Genomic DNA, 24587 nt, shown 5'->3' on the forward strand with positions numbered 1-24587 from the left:
GAATAAATAAGTTTCAAAGCTATATGCCTTTACATGATAGCTGTATGTACTTGCATGCAAAAACTTAACCAAGGTGTGACGCCGACGCCGACGCCGACGCCGACGCCGACGCCGACGCCAGGGTGAGTAGAATAGCTAGACTATTCTTCGAATAGTCGAGCTAAAAATAGCCATGATAAAGAATTACTAATATAACATTCTTTTTTAAAATTGAGCATGAAAACTGTTCGAAAAGTTTATGCCTTCCTTTTTTGAAACACAATACTAAGCAAGAAATACAGCAATGTGAAGAAAACACATTTTCAATGGTTGACATCTGACACTTTGATACAAATACAAATGTATGTAATGCCAGCATCTGAACAACTGTAATGTACATAATTATTCTGATGACTAACTGAAGTTTACAGTACTCTCCAACCTTTGTAAAAGCTATCTATACACTAACGTTTATGATAATAGGTCTATCCAAACTAAAGGTACTGAGTGGAAACCATTTTCTACCTTTACAAAAAGTGGCTTTGACCTTGACCCAAGTGACCCAAAATACAACCACAATCTTTGTCTTGATGAAAACTAAAACCACACCCAGTTTGGTGACAATAGGTCCCTCCAATCTAAAATTACTGAGTGGAAATGATCTGTCTGACCCACTCCCTCCCACCCAGACTGCCTGCCAACCTGAACAATGACATACTTCAGGATGTTCAAAGAAGAACAGGCAAATAAAAATATTAAGATACAGATCTCTGTAAAAAATCTTTCGTATTCAAATGATGTCAGCTATTTATCGCAATTCCAAAGCAAGAAATATCAGTAAAACTGATAGATGCTTCCAATAATATGACCATAGCAAGTTAAAAGAACAAAAGTGAAATCCACCGACTGGGCACATTATAGTTTCCTAATGTTGATTAAACAAAGGGCAATATCATTCCATTGGAACATGAAGACAATATGCCCAACTTCTCTTGAGAGTGAAGCATCCTATGAATTTTTTGCTGAATTCCAGCCAGTGGTTGCTGAAAATACTCCTTACTAGGATGGCCATTTTTTACGAATGTAGAGTTATCAAAAAGGGCAATCACTTAGTGAAAATCATCCTACTGATTTGGCCAATTTTTTAAAGCTATTGCTTGTTATTCCTGAAGCAGACCATCAGGGGAGGTGACTAGTCACAGAAATACTATTTGCATGTTTTTGAGAGGATGACCATAATAAGGCTGAACGGATGTGTATGAACAGTAAATGTTCCTTGAAATACAGTATTTAAATAGTACTGTAATTTCTTTCATGTAAGTCATCTATTTTATACATGTAGTATGAGTATGCATACTGAAAGGACTCTGACACTATGCTAAATAAATAGTGAAACAAACACATATTGTACACCATAAAGTACCTGTCTGCATTTTCCTTGGCATGTATGAGACTATCACTGACGTACCTGTCTGCATTGTCCTTGGCATGTATGAGACTATGACTGACTTACCTGTCTGCATTGTCCTTGGCATGTATGAGACTATCACTGACGTACCTGTCTGCATTTTCCTTGGCATGTATGAGACTATCACTGACGTACCTGTCTGCATTTTCCTTGGCATGTATGAGACTATCACTGACGTACCTGTCTGCATTTTCCTTGGCATGTATGAGACTATCACTGACTTACCTGTCTGCATTTTCCTTGGCATGTATGAGACTATCACTGACGTACCTGTCTGCATTTTCCTTGGCATGTATGAGACTATCACTGACGTACCTGTCTGCATTTTCCTTGGCATGTATGAGACTATCACTGACGTACCTGTCTGCATTTTCCTTGGCATGTATGAGACTATCACTGACGTACCTGTCTGCATTTTCCTTGGCATGTATGAGACTATCACTGACTTACCTGTCTGCATTTTCCTTGGCATGTATGAGACTATCACTGACATCTTGTGTAAGGTTAAACTGTAATTTTGTAGGTGGTTTCACATCAGTCGCTGGACTCCAATCCTTTCCACTAGATCTGTAAACAAGTGTCAACATTAAACTAAAATTGATTATAAGGTCCTTATACATGCCTGCCTCTGTAAGACAGACAACACAGAATGAGAAACATTGGCAATAATATTTCTTCTCAATGTCCTGAGACAAAACATATTTCCTTCATTGACAGACAAATAAGATCATATTTTCTGCCTATCACTTTAATGACAAACAGACTTGGTTATTACCCAGCATACTGTGAAATCATTAATATTCGTGGGGGACTAATTTTTGTGGATTTCGTGGTTGAGTCAATCCACGAAATTTAATCCCAACAAGCATGTATAATTCCCATTCATTTTAAGTTCAAAAGTTGAAATCCACGAATTTAAATTGCCCTTCTGACCAAAACCACGAAATTTCATGCCCATGAAATTAAATGATTTTACAGTATGTATGTATGTGTATTATGTATATACATGTATTATGAAGTCATGGTATAACCAGTACTGAATGTAAGGCATTTCTGTAAAAAAGGGCAAAATTTCTATCCAAGGCATATGATCCAACAAGTATACTTTTCCAGCTAGAAAAATGAACAAAGAAACTGCGTTACATAATAGTTCTAGATCAACATTTATCTTGTCTGTCTAATTACCCAACCACTAGGGCAAAACCTTCAGACTGAACTGAAGAAATATTAAAAATATATACTTTAACACAAACTGAACATATATTGTGGTCCCACAATTTTTCTTCATAAAAAAGAAAAACACTACTGTTAACCAGAACCCAAACATCTGCTCCAGAAAGAAACTCTTGATATCAGAACAAAATTACCCTAAAATCTGAATAATGTTAAAGCCAATCTGAAACTTCCCTTTCATCATGATCAGCTAAATTCACACTAATTCTAAGCATATGTTGATAATACTGCTTTTTTCACACAAAAAACTTTACAAGATCATGATACTAATGTATCAGGTTTCCAGGCAATCGCCTAAAACCATTATTTTGCAATGTAGCATGCATTCCGCTAACAAATTCCATCTTAGTTAGAAACTTTTCCAAACCAAACTTGAACTCTAGTCCCTAATCCATTCACAAAGGTTCCACTGTATTATTATTTTGACTGAAATGTTGACCAACACCACTCACATATATTTCATACAATGATCCATGAGATGTATTATAGGTGGTCCCTCTGCTGTTGTATGTTCGTAGTTCAATCCACTGTAACCATCCTCTCCTACTATAAACTGAAAAATAGACAGGCATTATAACTTTAACCAGATGAACTCCTTGGCTATCCAGTCTTCAATAATATCAAAAGATTTGCAACAACACAAGCACTGTTGGAGGACAGCAATTCTTGACTATTTGAAGGCTTGATACTAACTCAAAATAATGAAAAAATAATTAATATTAAGTATAAAAGGAGCAATAGGTTTGAATTATAGACCTTTCCACTCTTGTAATGCTTAATGAGATCATATCAAAGCTAAAAACTGTGAAAGCATAACTTGGTTAAATAGGTTATACTAATTTACTTAAGCTTGAATGTTAACGAAAGTTTGAAACATTTGAATCACTCTTGAGTCAGCTTCTTGGAAGAACCAGTACTTGTGTCATATGAGAAGATATGGTTGTGACCCTAGTAGGGCTTGAACCCACAACTCAGGTTGAGCGGCAGACATCCAAACAACTAGACTCACTTTTAAACCTGGTGAACATAGCAAAACCAAGTTATGGTACCTGTGTAAACACAGTGAACATGTGTGTGAAGCTTCAATTTATTCCCAAAGTTGGTATTGAGATAACAGCTCACAAGAACAAACAAAAACGTACAAAAAATGAGGCATTACTTGGTAAAAAAGCAAAATAAGAGTTATTCAAACATGTCATGTCAGATCATCACACTGAACAAGTGTATAAAGTTTCAATCGTTACTCGCTAGTGGTTACTGAGGCACAAACTTATGTACAAACTTGGACCCTGTAGCAGACAACGACAAATGGAAGAGTGCAATAGTCAAGCTAATGAATGACCACTTAGGCAGATGTTAAAATAGCAAATGAACAGCACTGCATAAATACCTGTATAGTTTTATCAAACCATCTGTTCCCAGTATGATAAGAGGAGCCTCTGCCATGTAACATCTGATGTCCGCTGACTGTTCGTGCATCTGTCATTGTGTTGTTTGACTTGTCTAGACATAGCACTATGATACTGCGTTGAACAGATTCTAGGGCTGCCTTAGTGGTCTTATCTGTTCAAACAAATCAAATATTTTAACTCAATGGTTGTTTTTCATATTTCAATGTCAGAATATTTACCGGTATATATACAACTTATTTACATAAAACATTAATCTGGAACTCTTTTCAACTTGAACCTTTTGCTGCAGTGTTTCTGTTTTCTGATACCTTTTCATTTCTCTTTAATGGCAGATTATTAACCATATACAATGTATATTCCTTTTACATTCAAGAACAGTTGTGTTAAATTTCTGGAAGTGTTGTCAATGAAATAAAATAGAACACTATTACACCTGTTTGTGAGCGCTTGCAGTACACCAAGACATTACTTTCTATTGTATTCTGAAAATTCCTGAGTTTGTTTTAATCAACTGATATAGAATGTGTACATAGTGCTCAAGTTCTTGATGGAATATGCATGCCTGATATACTGCAATATATTTTAGACTGTGGAAAAATGCCTCAAGTTATTAACAGTAAACAAGAGCTCTGCCAAGCAGAGCAATATACACCCAAAGGGTTATAGCAGAAGAGGAGGGAAGCAAAAATTTAAAGAAAAAGCATATTTGAAGAATGTTTTTGGTGAGGCATATGATGGGGTGGGAGGGGAGAGGGAGAAAGGTTTGGGGGAGAGGACAGGGGCTGCAATGTAGATTGTTGCATTCTGCATCAACACCTGCCTGTATTCCAAGTTTCAAGTCAATACCTTGAACAGTTTCAAGATATGATGATAAGATATGATGGGTAAATTTGACCTTGCTGTGATCTTGACCTTTGGCCTACCACCCTTGTTCATACACTCTGCACATCTTCTCATCACCACCTACCTACAATCCAAGTTTGAAGTCAATACCTTGAAATGGCTAGTCCGGACACCAAATAAAATGGACACATTTGATCTCTGAGCTCAATTTGTGACCTTTGACCTACAGACCCATTTCATGTGCTCTGCACATTGTCTCATTGCCATCTACCAACACGCCAAGTTTGAAGTCAATATTTTGCCTGGCTATCTAGTTATGCTCCAGACATGAAATATGATTACCAATTTTGACCTTTTAGTTCAATTTATGACCTCGACCTTTGACCTACAGAGCCGGTTCAAGTCATTGCCATCTACAATATGCCAAGTTTAAAGTCAATATCTTTAATGGTTATAAAGTATGCTCCAGACTGGAATTATGATGGACAGATGGACAAACACATGCGCCATTACATAATATGTCCCATTTTTTCAAAACCAGCTTAGAAAAAATTCAAACAACATTTTACCTTGAATCATTTTCTTATATACATTTGCCCAGTTATCTCTGTGTTCCATTGTGAAGAGCCCTATTGGTTCCCCTGCTGTTGCTCCTTGTTTTACAACCTCTGACAGCTGGTCTCTAACCTGTGAAGTTGTAAGTGGTTTGCTGTCGCCACCATATACTGGCACCTCAAATATCTGTAATAGGTCATATTACGATACAGTAGTAAAAAAAGAAAATTTCAATAATTGCATGTTAAAGGAAAATTTCTCAAGAGTATAATCAGAATACAATAAATCATTTTTAAAATACATGAAAAATCTTTGAAGAATTTATGAGTATCATAACTGTAAACTTCAGCTAACTAACAATTATTCATCATAATTTTTTACTGTGTGACTAACTTCACAAGCTTTTCTACATATCTCACAGACTGCACACATGCTTTTTCCTAAGTAAATACAGTCAACTTCTTGATTAGCAGCAGCAAAAATGGCATTTTAAGGCAATTTGCTTTATACAGATTAATTTGCTCTGAAAACATCGAAACTGGAAACAGAGGCAACCATTTACATAGGTCTAACTGTACTGCCTTAAATATAAGAATCACACTGAAATAACCCTTTCAATTCAATTAGTAATAAGTTAAAGAACATTCTACATTTTTTAAAATTAATTTACCTTTATCAATGCCTATGATGTGGAAAGTTTTTAAAAAATTACTTCAGTACCGACTTGTAATATAAATACCATTACATTTCAAAACAAAAAATGATGTCAACATTGTATGGCACATGCATGCTCCCTGAAAATACTTACTAGTATAGTAAAAAGTTCAAAAAGGGGACTTTCTCCAAAACTATTACAAGAGGGTCATGATGACCCTGGATCGCTCACCCGAGTAATATGAGCTACATGTTTCAAATGTCAAACTGATGATTTTTAGAAATTTTTTGGAAGATTTTCCAATGTACAATCAAGTAACCCCTGGGGCGGGGCCAATTTTATCATGTGGGTCATGATTTGAACAAAGTTTGTAGAAGTCTACAAGGCAATGTTACATATCAAATATCTAAGATCTAGGCCTTCTGGTTTATTTTTAGCAAATTTATGAAGATTTCCCTATGTACAATCAAGTAACCCCTGGGGCTGGGTCAATTTGACCCTGGGGGTCAAGATTTGAACAAATTTTGTAGAGGTCCACTAGGCAATGCTACATGTCAAATATCTAAGCTCTTCTGTTCTATTTTTAGAAAATTTTGAAGATTTTTCTATGTACAATCAAGTAACCCCATGGGGGCGGGGTCATGATTTGAAAATTTTTTGTAGAAGTCTACTAGGCAATGCTACATATCAAATATCTAAGATCTAGGCCTTCTGGTTTATTTTTAGAAAATATTGAAGATTTTTGTATGTACAATCAAGTAACTCCATGGGACAGGGTCAATTTGACCCCGGGGGTCATGATTTGAACAAATTTTGTAGAAGTCTATTAGGCAATGCTACATGTGAAATATCTAAGATCTAGGCTTTCTGATTTATTTTTAGAAAATTTTTGAAGATTTTCCTATATAAAATCAAGTGACCCCTGGGACTGGGTCAATTTTGACCCAGGGGGTCATGATTTGAACAAATTTTTTAGAGGTCCACTAGGCAATGCTACATGTCAAATATCTAAGCTCTAGGCCTTCTGGTTTATTTTTTAAATTTTTTTGAAGATTTTCCTATAGAAATCTATGTAAAATCAAGTGACCCCTGGGGCAGGGTCAATTTTGATCCCGGGGTCCTGATTTGAACAACTTTAGTAGAGGTCCACTAGGCAATGCTGCATATCAAATAACTAAGCTCTAGGGCTTCTGGTTTCTGAGAAGATTTAAGATTTTCCTATGTAAAATCAAGTGACCCCTGGGGAGGGGTCAATTTTGATCCCGGGGTCATGATTTGAACAACTTTGGTAGAGGTCTACTAGGCAATGCTTCACACCAAATATCTAAGCTCTAGGGCTTTTAAAGTTTTTCCTTTCGGTTGCCATGGCAACTAGAGTTCTGCATGGAATTCAATTCTTTGAACAATTTTTGTAGAACTTCACCCAAGGAACATTCCTGTTAAGTTTAGATGGAATTGGGCTAGCGTTTTATGAGGAGATGTCGTTTAAAGTAAAAGTTTACGGATGGACAACAGACGCCAGATGCCAGACGGTGAACGATCAGAATAGCTCACCCTGAGCCTTTGGCTCTGGTGAGCTAAAAAGCCCTGAAAATATGCCAATGTCCACTTCATGCTGATGACATATACAAAATTTCATTTGAATTAGCTGATAACTAGAAGTTATTGAAAATACAAGAAAGTTTGTTTGACAGACTGATGAACGGACAATTCAAACAATGTATTCCACCTATACTGGAGGCATAAGCAAGAATTTTCAAAAAGCTTGTTTGTGCATTTTAGATCAATCCGTATAACACAAAGATATGAGTATGCTCCCACGATAAAAAAATTATCATATTGAGCAAACTTTATTTACCTATAAAATATCAACCTCTGCAGGGGTGTAGATTTTTCCCCCACCACCTGCCCTGCAGGACTAGTAGCCAGTAAAATCTACTCGCCTTTAGTGAACAGTCACTTGGCGCGAGTCACTCTTAACAAAATTACAACTGTCTTAAATAATTTCTCTTCATTACTGTCACTTTTATGAAAGAAGTATTATTTACAACAAACAAATTGCAAATTAACACACAGTAGACAAATTATATTCTCATGTACACTTCATTTCCTTCTTGTTTATTGATATTTGTTTTGCTTCAAAAAAATTTCTCGGCAGGACATTTTTCTTTTTCTTTCTACTGTTTTTTGTCATCTCCACCACCTGGTCCTTTTCCAAATAAACTGCGGATGTTGGTTTGTTATGCTTTGACAAAGTATGGGAAAATAAATGGTGATGATAATAACATGTACTTGAATAAAATATCTTTTATCTTGACTGGTTTACAGTCCATGTTTTTGTTGTAACAAGTGCACTGATAATAATAATAATAATCACAGTCTAGCACACACCTGTTAATCATTATCATTAGGCGGCTGAATTTTAAAGTGTCTACTGACGCAAAGTTTATCAATTTTCACAAAGTACTGCAATTCATAACATTTTTTGTTGCATTTTGGTAAAGTTATGATGTAACAAGAGGGCCATAATGGCCCTATATCGCTCACCTGTTATCATTGCACTTCAGGACAGGAAGGTCAAAAAATCATAATCAAGATCAATCAAAAGAATCATGAGTAAATATAGTTGAAATTTTCTTAAAGGTACAGATATGTCAAAATACACCTAAAAATTGGAGGTACCATCCATGTTGTACCACAGAAAAGTGGTCTCGGTTTTTCCCTACGGCCAATAATAAAGAAGTTACTAAATAAGCTATTTATAGTAACATAAAATAAAGTAACCCCTGGGGCTGGGTCAATTTGACCCTGGGTGGTCAAGATTTGAACATTTTTTGTAAAGGTCCACTAGGCAATGCTACATGTGAAATATCTAAGCTCTAGGCTTTCTAGTTTATTTTTAGAAAATTTTGAAGATTTTTCTATGTAAAATCAAGTGCCCCTGGGGTGGGGTCAATTTTGACCCTGGGGGTCATGATTTGAACAAATTTTGTAGAGGTCCACTAGGCAATGCTACATGTCAAATATCTAAGCTCTAGGCCTTCTGGTTTATTTTTAGAAACATTTTGAAGATTTTACTATGTAAAATCAAGTGACCCCTGGGGCAGGGTCAATTTTGACCCCGGGGTCATGATTTGAACAACTTTAGTAGAGGTCCACTAGGCAATGCTACATGTCAAATATCTAAGCTCTTGGGCTTCTGGTTTTTGAGAAGAAGATTTTTTAAGATTTTCCTATGTAAAATCAAGTGACCCCTGGGGCGGGGTCAATTTTGATCCCGGGGTCATGATTTGAACAAATTTGGTAGAGGTCCACTAGGCAATGCTTCACACCAAATATCTAAGCTCTAGGGCTTCTGGTTTTTGAGAAGAAGATTTTTAAAGTTTTTCCTTTCGGTTGCCATGGCAACCAGAGTTCTGCATGGAATTCAATCCTTTGAACGAGTTTGAAAGACGGCCATCCAAGGATCATTCCTGTGAAGTTTGGTGTAATTTTGCCCAGTGGTTTTCAAGAAGAAGATTTTTTTAGACGGACATCAAGCGGTCAAAAAAGCTCACCTTGTCACTTTGTGACAGGTGAGCTAAAAAGCACTCGCATGGTCACCAGATTATACAGCGGGGTCCACACGTTCTTTCTGGACTTTAACTCGCCAGGTGAGTGTAATTTTACACCCCTGCCCTGATTGGCTCTCCCCGATGTGTACTGCCACTTTATATGGAGTTCAAACTAATCAACCTTGATCCTTTATCAAGAGCTGTCCGTAAGACAGCGTGCTCGACTTTTCTCAGTGCTTGACTCTGAATTAGAGCTTTGCCAGTAAAAAAAATTCCAAGTTAAAAAGGGACATAATTCTGTCAAAAATCAAATCAGAGTTATGGGAATTGTGTCTCCTGGTGTAGACTTTGATAGAAAATAACTATTTTGAGTTTCAAGTCAAAAGCTTTAATAGTAACAGAGATATTTGACTTTATCAAAAATTTTAACAAAAAATTCTAAGTTAAAAAGGGGCATAATTCTGTCAAAATTAAAATCAGAGTTATGGGGATTGTTTCTCCTGGTGTAGATTTTGATGGTAAATAAGTATTTTAAGTTTCAAGTCAAAAGCTTTGATAGTAACAGAGATATTTGACTTTATCAAAAATTTTAACAAAAAATTCTAAGTTAAAAAGGGGCATAATTCTGTCAAAATTCAATCAGAGTTGTGGGGATTGTTTCTTCTAGTGTAGATTTTGATGGTAAATAAGTATTTTAAGTTTCAAGTCAATAGCTTTAACAGTAACAGAGAAATTTGACTTTATCAAAAACTTTAACCAAAAATTCTAAGTTAAAAAGGGGCATAATTCTGTCAAAATTCAAATCAGAGTTATGGGGATTGTTTCTCCTGGTGTAGACTTTGATAGTAAATATCTATTTTAAGTTTCAAGTCAATAGCTTTGATAGTAACAGAGATATTTGACTTTATCAAAAACTTTAACCAACGCGGACGCCGATGCTGGGGCGAGTGCAATAGCTCTACATTTTCTTCGAAAAGTTGAGCTAAAAACTGCCTATCTGACACCTGTCAGATAATACATGTATCATTTAACTGCCTTACAAATGTAGTTTCCCGGTCTAAAAATAACTTGTCATTCAAACAACAATTTTACTGGCCAACTTCCAGACAAACCCAAGCTTAGTACAGCTGTACAGAAAAAAAAAGTAAAATTAAAATGAAACATGTACTAATCATAAAGATAAAGCTTCACTAATATACCTAATTTTGACTATAAAGAAGAGAAAGGAAACATTTTTATGTTGTTGAGACATTCTGGCAGCAAAATATTTCCCCCCAGAGCTCTGTAAGAAATTCACAAGATGTCTTTCATAAAACAACCTATCACTTATGTACATGTACTTACATTATTGTTATATATGACAGTGATATGTTTGGGTGCTCCAGGTCTGTCTGGCGGGTAACACGTCCAATCATCGTGTTTCTCTAGTGGTATTCTACATGCTGCAAGGACCTGGAAATACTGCATCATACATAGAGGATTCTTCCCAAGGTGCTCCACTGGTAGTGTCTGTCTGTAACATAGAACAGGTCACTAAGCTATGAAAAGTCCATAATCTTGGCTAGTGTCTGTTTCATGACTTTGTTTGAAAGATTTTTTAACATATATGCCACACAAACTTTTAAACATTATAATTCTGGCCTAGCTGAGTAAAATCCCAAAGAGAACACCAGGTGCACAATTTTACAAGCTATATAGCAATCCTCTGTTTTATGACTCTAGGTCAAGTACATTTTGATGTACATGGGACACAAACTTATTTTTCCCAAGTCATGGGCCATGAAATATGCATAAATTCACATGCTAGATAATATTCATACATGGTTTCATGACTCTAGGTGAAATGTTTTTTTTATTAGATATATAACACAAACTTTTTAGCACTTTATGTAACTCTGGTCTGGTTGATTGAAATTCCAAACAAAACAAAAGATGCACAACTTTCTATGCTATACATGCATAACAATCCCCTAATGTTTTATGACTCTAAGTCAAATACTTTCTGAGATACATGTGACACAAACTTGTATGACCTTTATTCAAATTTTTGACAATCAAGGGCCACTCAATTTGACTCATAGACACCGATGCACAACATCACATTTTGAATAATATTCCTATGATGCTTCATAACTCTAGGTCAAATACTTTTTGAGATATGTGCAGCACAAACTTCCATGCCCATTTTTGCATAAATTTTACTAAGTCAAGGGACACTACTCATGTCTGGCTGAGTAATATCTCTAACAATATCACAGATGCAAAACTTCACATGCTGAATAATATTCCCTTAATGTTTCTTCATCCTGGTTCAAATACATTTTGAGATATATGTACATGTGACACAAACTCAGACTCTTTTTATGCATATGTTTGACTAAGTCAAGGGCCATAACTCTGGTCAGGCTGTCTGAGACTTCCCATGACAACTTCCCATGCTGCGTAACAATCCTGTGAGGTTTGACGACTCTAGGTCAAACACTTTTTAGATATGCATGACACAAATTTGGACTAACGGAAGTAACTAAGTAATTGTTTCATTCCTGGAACACTGTTGAAAATGGTGTTTAACCCAGAAAACAACAAAAAAAACTTACTCATCAATCATCACTTTATAATCCAGAAGACCTGCTATCAATCTTGATGCATACCTGAAATAAAATCATTCTCCACAGTGAAATTGTACATACATTTTATATGGGTACAAACTGGTACAAATGTGGGGCATCATTTCTATGGTTCAAGAATTAGATACCTGATTTATGGATCAAAGCTGTAAGGACTCTGTGCTTTAGAGACTTTAATACATTACGCCTAATAAATTAACAATTTATTTATGAATCAAATCATGAATTTGTAGTTTTCATACAGGTATGAATTAGATTCTTTATATCTGAAGTAAGTGGCCATAATGTACTTGGAACACAACTAACTAGTTTGTATTGCATACAAAAAGTATATGGTTCTACCAAGTTAACTTGCTTTAAGTGAAATAGCTCAAAATACATTTGTACTGTTGTCAAACAAACTGGAACTGTCTGTTTTCTATAGGTAAAACATTACATATTTGAACTTAACTGAAAAATTACTTTACAAACTTACGTCAACTGTCCTTGGATATCATTATAGTCAGCTTTAGGAAATAGCACACCTGGATTGGAATTGATCACAACAGGCTCTCGGAAACCTAAATATGCTACACTCCTCCACCAGTCAGACAACTGAAATAGCAAGTACTCCATTTCTTTAAAACTTTTACTGAGAAACCACATTGTCTTCATTCCTGTAAAATCTTTTCAAATCAATTAAAACTGTGTTTCAACAACAGCTTTCTTTCTTAGAATACGTCCTAACTATATATTTGTGAAGTTGCAGACCTATGATTTTTTATGCTCTGTGCTTATTAACCATTTTATGAATTTTAGCATTAATGTATAAAGTAAATTTTAAAGATAACAAAACGATCTTACCATGTAAAATCAATCAATTCTCAATACCATATACCATATGAATGGTAGAAAAACACTGTTATGTAATATCAAAAATAGTTCTGTTGCCTCTTCTATCATATCTCTCTTTGTTATAAACTACAAGTCAGTTGTGAATGCTCCCTATGATCATTATCAAGTTCAAAAAACATGCATAACTAACGAAAGGAGAAGTTTGACATGATTCCCCAAACAAAATGGGCATGTGCAATCCATGCTGACTTCATTTGGGTTGGAATTGTAGAGAATTGAGTTGTACTTGTCAAGTCCAAACTAAGCCATAACTGTAGAAAATATAATCACACATAAAAGTGCCTATAATATTTGCATGTCCACTTCATGTTAATTAGATATACCAAGTTTCATTTCAACTGGATGAAAATTGTAGGAGTTGAGTACAGCTAACCAAAGGATGTTCTAACACAGTACAGTAGTTAAGTGACTACTCTTTTGTTCCCTCAATTGTTCTTTTCACCGACATAAAAAACTTTAGTCACATAAAAGAAACAGAATGAATAGAATTATTGTTATTCACTGTTCTCCTACCTGCGGACAGACAATAGTTCAAACACTATGTGCCTTTAGAGTCTTTGACAACAGGGGCATGAAAGTTCAGAAAGGTACTGTACATAGGAATCATATCTACACATTTAAGGTGGAATGCGCCCCAAATTTTTTTGCTGAATTTCGTCCTCAAATTTTTACTGTACAAAATTCAAGATATATGCGATTGAGTTCCAGTTTTACTTTGTCGCCATATTGTTCGTGGTTTTTGCTGTTATGTCCGAAACATGGCCCCTGACGTCACTTTTCGTGCAACGCCCGGTTCCGAGTGCTTTCGGCATTTTTCCTTTCCTGCGCTCTGAATGTCATGTGAATGAAAAATGCTAAATAATTATCACGTTGCATTCAGAAAATGCTACTCAATGGTACAAAATTCAGCGAAATAAGATTTAAGCTTAGGACGTCAGAGACGATATTGTGACGTCAGAACGGAAAAACTCACATCAAGTTTTGTTACAAATTTTGCCTTAAAATCCAGTTTATAAAAAATCGGCTCGATAAAAAAACGTACAATTTTGGTATGTTGTTTCGCAATGTGTGTACGTCTAGTAGACACATAAATACTTAGGGGTCACCGACTTATATTTTTCAATATTTGACGATATTTTACCCCTACCCCATGAAGAAATGACACGCTTAATCGTCGTTTATTTAATAAAATAATTTAAAAAGTACTAATGTGCGAAGCTGCATGCATATACGGTACATTGGGAATGAATTGATGAAATGAATCGACATGAAGTATTGAGAGACATATGGTGAGATTTGCTAAGAAAGTGTAAAAGAAAAAGTTGATTTTCTTTAAAAAAAAAAAAAAAAAAAAAAAAAAAAAACATGTAATAAATTGAAACATTCAGGTGATTACGGACTTGTTCTGGAAAGAAGTATTGTAGATATGAAATATGAGATATTTGATAAAGGGTGTAAATCATGTAAACGACATTTCCTTGATATTACTTATGATTATTTAAATTTAAGTGTTCAGATTGTGAACACGAAACTACAGTTTCTAAATCCAGGGCATCCGGAGAAACAGGAATGGCATTTACTAAATTTCCGTACTCAGCTGCAACTGGTGAGGGTTTTCTAACATAGTTTCTAGTATTTATTACTAAGAGTTTGTAACTGCACTTGATCAAAAGGTTTCCGCTAATAAATGAATTATTTGCATCGGATCAGCGGTTGTGCTTTCTCAAGAATAGATTCTCTGCGTCTGGCCAACTGCAATACTTTATCGTCATCTGAAGATCTATCCTTAAAGAATAAAGTCTATTAGCTGGACTAGGTACAGTGCCTTACTATGACATCACTGTCTTTGTCTCTTTGTCTTTCTCGTGCGGAAGGTCAGGGCTTTATTCGCTGGTCGTTTACCAAGGATGTGAAATAAATGATACCAGTTGCTCCGCATTATGCGTATAGAACAGACACTTCTCTCAACTCATAATCTCGCATGAATAAGATGTGGAGATTGATGTCTGAATTGGTAGAATTTGTTTCATGATTCACAATAAATTAATCCGTGTAAAAATATTAATTTCATATGAGATATAGGATCTGGTATACTATTTTCGTGCTGATTTTACATGGGAAATGGAGCAACAGTCCGACATGCGTCGATAAATATTTCTGGTAAAATCAAGCAAACCATTCATATCATAAAATTACATATGAACGAAATTTCTAAATATTTAAAACATGTATAAGTACCATTTTTCATGAATCATCGTCAATTGACCGCATACTAGCTTTTTTTTACAAAGCTAAGTTAGCATTTTGCATTAAACTTAGAAGGTTTGTAACAGAAATGACATCTAGTCTTCAAGCTTTGAATCTGCATTTTGAAAACCTCATTAGGAATAATCAATGGATAGTAAAAAGTGGATATTGTCCATAAGTATTGACCTGGCCCTCAATAGAGAAATAACTAATGTGTAAGTATTCTTGATGATTTAAAAGAAATATCGCATGTGCAAGTAGCTGCGGGGACAAAACGATTAGTCATCAATCTCGGGGTTGTGGGTTTTAGTCCTCAGTCTAACACCTTTTTTTTATATTTTAAATTTTCCAAAATTTACAGGACGGAAAATTGATGCACTTTTCTATTTATTTTGTTTCAAATTGGTTCATTTATTGAAAGAAATACACTTGTATTCGATATATTTTGTAGAAAGTGTCGAATAAAAATCTTTAAAAGTATCTTAAATAAAAAAAAAAACAAATTACTCCCGAAAATATGCCACAAGAGAAAACAATTAAATTTCGTGAAAGTCGTTGCAAAAGATAGGAAATACGGTAACACTATATTACACTGAATTTAAAAAAAATGGTCTGAGGTAATTTCGAAATCGTGGTAACGTGCGTGGAAGTCAGACGGTTAACTATAAAGGTTATTTGTGTAACAATGAATCTTTTCAGGATACAAGATTACGTAAAGTAACGAAAACGCCGGAAAGTATTAGCGAAGATTAACGAGTGCCAGGTCAAATACTTACGGACAATAGTACAAGATATACATTTTGTCAGAGGTGTTTCCTTTCACTAGTACATGGCACCTGCAGTTCAGATCGAATGTATCGTGAACATTTCTTATAATAAATACATCTCGCTTTTAACACGAACGTGAGTTGTGTAAGCTGAAAACACATTCTTTTTAACTCTAACGTCATATAGCCTCAAACTATGTGGGGGTAGGGGTAAAGTTATATTATATTGCGTAAAAATGAAGTCGGTGACCCCTAAGTATTTATGTGTCTACTAGACGTACACACATTGCGAAACAACATACCAAAATTGTACGTTTTTTCATCGAGCCGATTTTTTATAAACTGGATTTTAAGGCAAAATTTATAGCAAAACTTGATGTAAGTTTTTCCGTTCTGACGTCATAATATCGTCTCTGACGTCCTAAGTGTATATCTTATTTCGCTGAATTTTGTAGCATTTAGCTGTATTTTCTGTATGCAAAATGAACATTACTTTGTATTTTTCATTTATATGACATTCAGAGCGCAGGAAAGGAAAAATGCCGAAAACACTCGGAGCTGGGCGTTGCACAAAAACTGACGTCAGGGGCCATGTTTGTGACACAATAGCAAAAAACACGAACAATATGGCGACAAACTAAAACCAGAACTCAATCGCATATATCCTGAATTTTGTACCGTATAAATTTCAGGACAATATTCGGCAAAAAAATTTGGGGCGCATTCCACCTTAAGAGATATAATATTACCCAGTTATCACGTTTTTCTGCCCTTTCAAGAAGCTTGTTCTGCAGTGTCTTCCCCACTCCATTTTGAAATTCTTTGCAAAGCTGAAATCAAGGTTTTAATTTAAAACTAAATTTCTCTATTTTTCAATAAAATTTCTCCATTGTCAAATAAATCAATAAAATTGTAAAAAGAATATCAAACACTAAGAGACACTGAGAACAAATTTATCATTTATCATGTTTATATAATATTTAATGAACATAATTTTGTCTGCATAAAAATAACAGCAAAATAAATATACTAAATAAAATATACACACTAAATCTGAAAAAGAAACTATACAAAAACTGACACCTAATTCTAATTGCAATCTAGTATGAGGTATAATTAAGAATTTGAATGACTATTTTGTATCAGTGACTACAATATAAACCTTTTCTGTATGCCTATATTCCTCTTCAGAAAGCAATGGTTCCAAAGATTTGAGATATTTCTTCATTGTCTGCTCTAATGGTGCTACTGGATATTTTGGCAGTGCTGCCTGCACCGAGAACATGCGACCTTTCAACTTCTTAGGCTGCACTGACGGCATCCTTCCACCGTTTGAACTACACGTCTGACGAACCTGTAATATATCAGGAGATTTTTTTTTCAAGAAAATTTAGTGAAATGTAATTTTTCATCAAAAATAAATTCAACACTGTAACAAGAGCGCCGCCATGCGGGGCAATATACGCCCGAAGGCTTACATCATAGGATTGGAGCAAAATTTTAAGAACTTGACTGTTGTAGCCCCAAAGGACTGGAACAACAAAAGGAAAACTTCAAAAAACAAATCTAAGTCCACAAAAAAAAAATCAAAGTCTACAAAAAAATCCTTATCAGGTATAGGTATGTAAAAATACACCTTAAAATTGGAGGTACCATCCATGTTGTACCACAGAAAAGTGGTCTCGGTTTTTCCCTACGGCCAATAATAAAAAAGTTTCAAAATAAGCTATTTATAGTAACATAAAAGGGAAGTAATTAAAAAAAAAAAAATTATTGTAAGTACAAAAAAGAGATCTGCCAAATAAAAACAAGACCACTGCAATGCAGAGCAATATACACAAAGCAAAGTCATATATGACCTTTGACCCTTAAGTGTGACCTTGACCTTGAAGCGAGTCATCCGGAACATGCGCTCTGCACATCGTTACAATGTGGTGAACATTTCTGCCAAGTTTCTTAGAAATCCTTCCAGCAGTTCAAGAGTTACAGAGCGGACACGAAACAAACTGATACGACTTTTGACCCCCAAGTGTGACCTTGACCTTGAAGCAAGTCATCCGGAACATGCGCTCTGCACGTCGTCTTGGTGTGGTGAACATTTGTGTCAAGTTTCTTTGAAATCCTTCAAGGGGTTCAAGAGTTACAGAGGGGACACGAAACAAACTGATATGACCTTTGACTCCTAAGTGTGGCCTTGACGTTGAAGTGAGACATCCAAAACATGCGGTCTGCACATCGTCTCGGTGTGGTGAACATTTGTGTAAAGTTTCCTTGAAATCCTTCAAGGGGTTCAAGAGTTACAGAGCGGACACGAAATTGCTAACGGACAGACGGACAGACAGACAGACGGACGGACAGACGGACACCAGCGTCATAACATAATACGTCCCTTCGGGCGTATAAAAAGCATTTCAGTTTAAACTGTGCTGTTATCAAGTAATAACGGCCAGGATATCCTTGAATATCATTTGTTCTGACATGCTTGTTTCTGTTAAAACACGCTTCAAGTATGCTAAAATGACGTCATTTTAACGTGCCATGATGTCAAAGATTTTGTTGTGACTAAGAAAGAGCGCTACTATATTATATCCACTGTTTGAGATTATGGGCATATTAGAATCGAAATAATGTATAGCAAAATAATTATTGTGTTTTACCTAAATTAATAAACTCAAAATCAATCATACGTCGCCAGAATAATTCACACGGGCTACGTGCTCAATTATTATTCTGCAGACGTATAACCACTTTCCGTGCATAAGTGACTTTAAAACATGTTTTTTTCTATACAATATTTCTTAAAATTTATATATCCTATGATATCTTTCAAAATTTTTTGAGATATTCTAGTTATTTTAAAATCCATGCATGAATGACAAAGATATGGACCGGACATGCCCATCATTGCACTATCATGAAATATGACCTTTAACGTCTAAGTGTGACCTTGACTTTTGAGCTACGGACCTTGGTCTTGCGCGCAACATGTCGTCTTACTGTGCTACACATTCATGCCCAATAATTTTAAAATCCATGCATAAATGACAAAGATATGGACCGGACACGCCCATCAATGCATTATCATGAAATATTACCTTTAACGTCTAAGTGTGACCTTGACCTTTGAGCTACAGACCTGGGTCTTGGGCGCGACACGTCGTCTTACTGTGCCACACATTTATGCGTAGTTACTTGAAAATCCATCCATGGATGACAAGATATGGACCGGACACGCCCATCAATGCACTATCATGAAAAATGACCTTTAACGTCTAAGTGTGACCTTGATCTTTGAGCTACGGACCTGGATCTTGCGCGCGACACGTCGTCTTACTGTGGTACACATTCATGCCAAGTTATTTGAAAATCCATCCATGGATGACAAAGATATGGACCGGACACGAAAATTGCGGACAGACCGACAGACGGTTCAAAAACTATATGCCTCCCTTTGGGGGCATAAAAATAATAACTCACAAGAAATGTAATTTATCTAACTAATACAATTATTATCCTTTATAATATAGTTTATTAAAGAGGCGGCTACCTTGACTTAAATGTTCATATAAGTCCAGCTACCTAGCCACTGCCATTAAATTTTTAGAGTCAACCAGTCCTTAGATAAGCCATTTATAACATATGTACAATTTTACCTTCAAACATTAATTATTTTCTATGACTATGAAACTTAATCTTTCCTGTTTTCTATCACTTGACATATTACATGTGATGAAAAATAAACTAAAGAATGCAAAATATCGTAAAAAGATATCATTTAAAGGTAAAATTGCGCATATTATGGCTTATTTATATGACTAGCTAGGAGTCTGTGAAAGTCAAATTATTCGTTTAGGAAATTCCCCAAAATTTTGATAAAGAATTACCACTGGCACTATTCCTTTCTATAATCTTTTTACTGTTCATTCCAAAGAATGCATCAGAGGTTCAAGCTAAAAGTGTCAATATCTTTAACATTTCAACTTCACTCCATCACTACAGTATATAGTATAACAGTATAAAATTTGATACTTTCACTTTCCAGGTCAGGATCTAGAACGTCCTAGTTAATAATTCACTTGTAAATTTCGTTACTAAAAACGAACTTACAATGGCTCGTGACAATAAACGGAGCATGACTGCTAATTAATTTATAACAGATAAGCTGTCAGACATTAAATAAACCGATGAAAGCAAATATTTTGGTCCAATGTCCAATTAGCTCAGCAAAGCATTGGGAACGCTTGCAATTTCAAGCGGTTACATATATCCAGATCATCATGGCTGCCGAAAGCAATGGTGAAAAAAATATTGAAGTTTTTCCTTTATTTTTCGATAAATATAAATTTTAATGAAATGACAACTACCCAGATCATTTATCTAATATAAAGTGATTATTTTGGCTGAGTTTCAATGACGAGACTTAAGCATTTATTAAGTTATTTTACATTATTCAGGTACTGAATTGTCTACTGAATAACAGGAGAAAATTCGGATAGGAAATATCGGATAGTTCTTTTAGGCATAAGTAAAACCAAGGCAGTATAAAATACACAGAATGGCAACAGGAGATAATCTCCCGTAAGCTTGTGTCAGCGTTTTATCTTATTAAAGCATTTGCAGATTTGATTACTGGCGATACAGCCGGCACGTAATAAACCGATCAAATCGGGTCCAATTTTCAAAAGACAACTGTTGATTTCTCAGACTTTCAATCTTAAATTCATTCCTTCCCTGTGTAGAAAATACTAATAACGATAAAAAAGCACCATTATCATTATGTATGTATGTATCTATACTGCTTGACACCCCTTTCGGGTGTAACTATGAAATGTTCAGGATCAGGCTGATTAACGATCAGGGGAGGCAGTTGGTTCCATATGGTAACAGTGTATGGAAGAAGGAGAACTTAAAAACATTAATGTTTGTATGGATCTGCCTAAGGGAGTGGCCGTGCATATGACGGGTTCGTCTGAATGGCTGTACCAGATACGGAGGGATTAGAATAGCTATATAACCATGAACGATTTTGTAGAACATGAAAAGTCTAGCAATTGTCCGTCTGTCCTCGAGTGTCTGCCAACTAAGATCATTTAACATGTTTGTTACACTATCATAATATGAATATTGACCCATTACCCACCTGGCTGCTCTTCTTTGCACCATTTCTGTTTTATGTATGTTTCTGTGTGTGTGTGTGTGGTGACCATACCGTAGATATTCTAGTTGTGGTCAAACTAGAGTCTTGTAGGAGGTTTCTTTAATATTTTGGTGTTTGACCGGGAGGTTTCTGCGTAGGAAAACTAAGTAAACCCAGTGATTTGTTAGCATTGTTTGTGATTCTATCTACGTGTGTGTTCCAGGAGAGATACTTAGCACTGGAGACCACTCCAGGACTTGACCATGTAATATGTAGTTGTGTGTAAATTTCTTTCTGTTTCTTGTTATGTTCATGACCTGACATTTGCTGGGATTGAACTCCCATCTCCCAAACATGTTCCCAAGTTTCTATTTTTTCTGGAGGTCCTGCTGTAGTGTGACGCAGTCTTGTTCTTTAGAGATTGTGAAGTAAACTGCGGTGTCGATCATCTGCAAATAACCTGACTTGTGATTGTAAGGACTGAGGTAGATCATTTATATATAATAGGAATAAGAGAGGGCCAAGGACTGAGCCTTGAGGGACACCTGACCTTTTTTTCTCTGAATCCATGTTGCAGATCATACAAGATGTCATTCTTGTTAAAGTGGATTGAGAGATTTGATGCAATGATGTGTTCCAGTGATTTACAGAGAATGCATGTTAGTGAGATAGGTCTGTAGTTGGCAGGGTCACTTTTCAGTCCTTTCTTGTACAGTGGGGTCACGTTTGCTGACGTCCAGTCCTTCGGTAAAGTTCCGGTGTCAAGAGATTTTTGGAAGAGGAGTTTTTATCAGTGGTGCTAATTCAAGATGCAGTTTATTTAAGACAAGTGGTTTGATATTATAAGGAGCTGCAGCCTTATGGGGGTTTAAATCACACGGGAGCTTTTTGACACCATTTACACTTATCTTTATATCAGTTATATTTGAGTAGTTACTCTCTGAGGGTTGAGGAAATGGAAAGGGTGACTCTTTAGTAAATACCGATTGGAACTGTTTATTCAGTAGGTTGGCTTTATCTGTGCTTTGGTCTAATGTTGCTCCTGTTGTGTTATCAATTAAGGGGGGAATACCCTGTGCATCTTGTTTAGACGCCTTAAGGAGACTGTAGAGCTTCTTGGTGGAATATGTAGAGTTATGACCCTTTTCACAGTCTGTGTTATCCAAACCTAGTACATGTTGGTTATAGGTCTCATGAGCTATTTTTATTTTCTTTTATATTTGATCTTTCAAGTTATGAAATTGGGTAGAAATTTGATGACCTTGGTTCTTATTTTTCTTCATTTTAATATACAGACTGTCACGCTTACGAGCTTTTGATTTTTTATTTCTTATTCATAACAAGTACATAAATACAAACGATACCAACAATTGAAGTTTATTTACCGGTACACAAAATGCAGACAAGACAGACATATTCTATAAATCTTCATGTAATAATCACACGCATAACGTGACAAATACACGTACAGTTGTTAAAACTAAACAGTATATTCTATTTTATATTGTGTTGCTGTTCCCTTTAGTCTATTACACAGACCAAATTTTATGAAAAAGATCACATAGTTACATTACAACGAATATGCAAATGTTACGAATATGCAAATATCTTAATCTTGCCAAAAATAATACAGAATGAAGAATAAATAATTTTTGTCAGTAGTGAGTACACATACGAATTATATAATGAACACAAAATGATTTCTGTAAGCATTATCGATACACAGGTTTTTTGTTTTATATGAGGCTTATACATATATGACATATAATGTTAATAAAATTATGTTTACAAAATAAATATAAAAATGTAAGTTGTTGTTACCAGGGCTCGTACTCAGTACTCTTTTTCGTAATCTTGCCCTGAAAAAGAAGCAGATAAAATCAGAATGAAAACTTTAATTCCGATATTCTATATTGTAAATTATATTTCAAAATTCTTTTTTTTTGATATTTACAAAAGCAAATAAATTCTTAACAAATTAACAAGTTATCAAAAAGATATTAATTTTAACTGGTAACCTACCTTTTAAATAATTATCAAAATTCCATGCCAAACTGTGAACGAAGTTTAATCGTTATGGTGTTAAATAATGTAATTGTATTAAAGTAATTGTTAGTATAACAACAGAAGTTTGCAACAAACATACAAAACTGAAAAAACTAAACTCTAAATAAAACAACTGAATTTACAGGTTTTATTGTTTATAAAGCACTGTTTCATCGTATCTGCTTCGTGTAAAGTGCTCTACCTGAAAAATACGAAAAGTCTCGTAAATTACCTTGCAGACAAACTTTGAAACTGAAGATTACGATGATATCTTGTGTTAACATAATTATATGTATATTTCTTTTAATTTTTGGATAAAATAAAATGAAAAAAGCACATCAAAAAACAATCATGGACACCACAATTCACTGCGAAACAGCGTGTTTGGCGAGCACCATGTCCGGACACGCTGTTCACCGCGATTTGCAGTGAAAGCACCCAGCTGGGTGGTCAAATTTCTTTGAACACGCTGGTTTGGTATCGCGGTGATGGGTGTCCATTGGAACTTTTCACTTTGGTCGTACTGTATTTTCCAGAAAACCTGGAAATTTTACTGCTAATTTCAGGAAATCAGAAAGGCCTAGCAGTTTTTATTTAAGCTGGTATACCCACTAATGGGAATAGATTGAAACTTCACACACAAGTTCACTGTCATGCGCTGATATACACTACAGGTTCCATAACCGTGTTTTGCATTTTTACCGAATTATGGCCAATTTTTTACCTCTGTATTCATTCAGTTGACAGGACTGTTGAACAGTGGAGCGTTGATGTCCTCTGACAGCTGTTGTCATACATTCAATTATATTCTTTACATTTTATAAGTGATACTTAAGAGATTATCTAGCTGTAAGTTCTTTTATGTTTTCAGAGTTTTCCAGTGAGCAGTAGAGTTATTTTATTTGAAGAAAACCAGAAAATATTAAAAGTTGTGTCAATTTTCTCTTTCGAACAAAGCCAATACATATGAAAACTTGATACTGGAATATCCCCCTCCTCCCACCCCACACTTGTAAACGAAAGTGTTTTATTCATTTTATCTTTCAGGAAGCAGTCCCTCAAAAGAAGAAATGCAGTTTGATATTGAGGGACATGAATTTATGATACCAAAGAAAGAAATTGGTCCAGGACCAGAAGAAATACCAAAATGGGAGAAATCACAGGTAAACA

General features: G+C 35.3%; 2 protein-coding genes across 4 annotated transcripts in view; one reads left to right on the plus strand and one right to left on the minus strand.

Annotated features, from left to right (window-relative positions):
* LOC123541438 (carnitine O-acetyltransferase-like) overlaps positions 1 to 20489 on the minus strand; it is a 32930-nt gene extending 12441 nt beyond the window's left edge. Inside the window, exons 1-10 of one of the 2 annotated variants that reach the window (XM_053524435.1) lie at positions 20342 to 20489; positions 17397 to 17588; positions 16984 to 17064; positions 12802 to 12920; positions 12297 to 12350; positions 11044 to 11212; positions 5505 to 5676; positions 4071 to 4243; positions 3133 to 3233; positions 1898 to 2014 (exon numbers count right to left, since the gene is read on the minus strand). In XM_053524435.1, coding sequence (XP_053380410.1) covers positions 1898 to 2014; positions 3133 to 3233; positions 4071 to 4243; positions 5505 to 5676; positions 11044 to 11212; positions 12297 to 12350; positions 12802 to 12920; positions 16984 to 17064; positions 17397 to 17588; positions 20342 to 20368 — 1205 coding nt within the window. In that variant the 5' untranslated portion in view covers positions 20369 to 20489. Of the gene's footprint in view, positions 1 to 1897; positions 2015 to 3132; positions 3234 to 4070; positions 4244 to 5504; positions 5677 to 11043; positions 11213 to 12296; positions 12351 to 12801; positions 12921 to 16983; positions 17065 to 17396; positions 17589 to 20118; positions 20306 to 20341 lie in introns of those variants that run through there. The other variant, XM_053524436.1, reaches the window with a different exon arrangement.
* Positions 20490 to 20496: 7 nt separating this feature from the next.
* LOC123541544 (serine/threonine-protein phosphatase 2A activator-like) overlaps positions 20497 to 24587 on the plus strand; it is a 28293-nt gene continuing 24202 nt past the window's right edge. The window contains exons 1-2 of one of the 2 annotated variants that reach the window (XM_053524438.1): positions 20497 to 20530; positions 24465 to 24580. In XM_053524438.1, coding sequence (XP_053380413.1) covers positions 20512 to 20530; positions 24465 to 24580 — 135 coding nt within the window. In that variant the 5' untranslated portion in view covers positions 20497 to 20511. Of the gene's footprint in view, positions 20531 to 20584; positions 20813 to 24464; positions 24581 to 24587 lie in introns of those variants that run through there. The other variant, XM_053524437.1, reaches the window with a different exon arrangement.

This window comes from Mercenaria mercenaria, chromosome 15 (assembly GCF_021730395.1).
Source record: "Mercenaria mercenaria strain notata chromosome 15, MADL_Memer_1, whole genome shotgun sequence".
Taxonomy (NCBI): domain Eukaryota; kingdom Metazoa; phylum Mollusca; class Bivalvia; order Venerida; family Veneridae; genus Mercenaria; species Mercenaria mercenaria.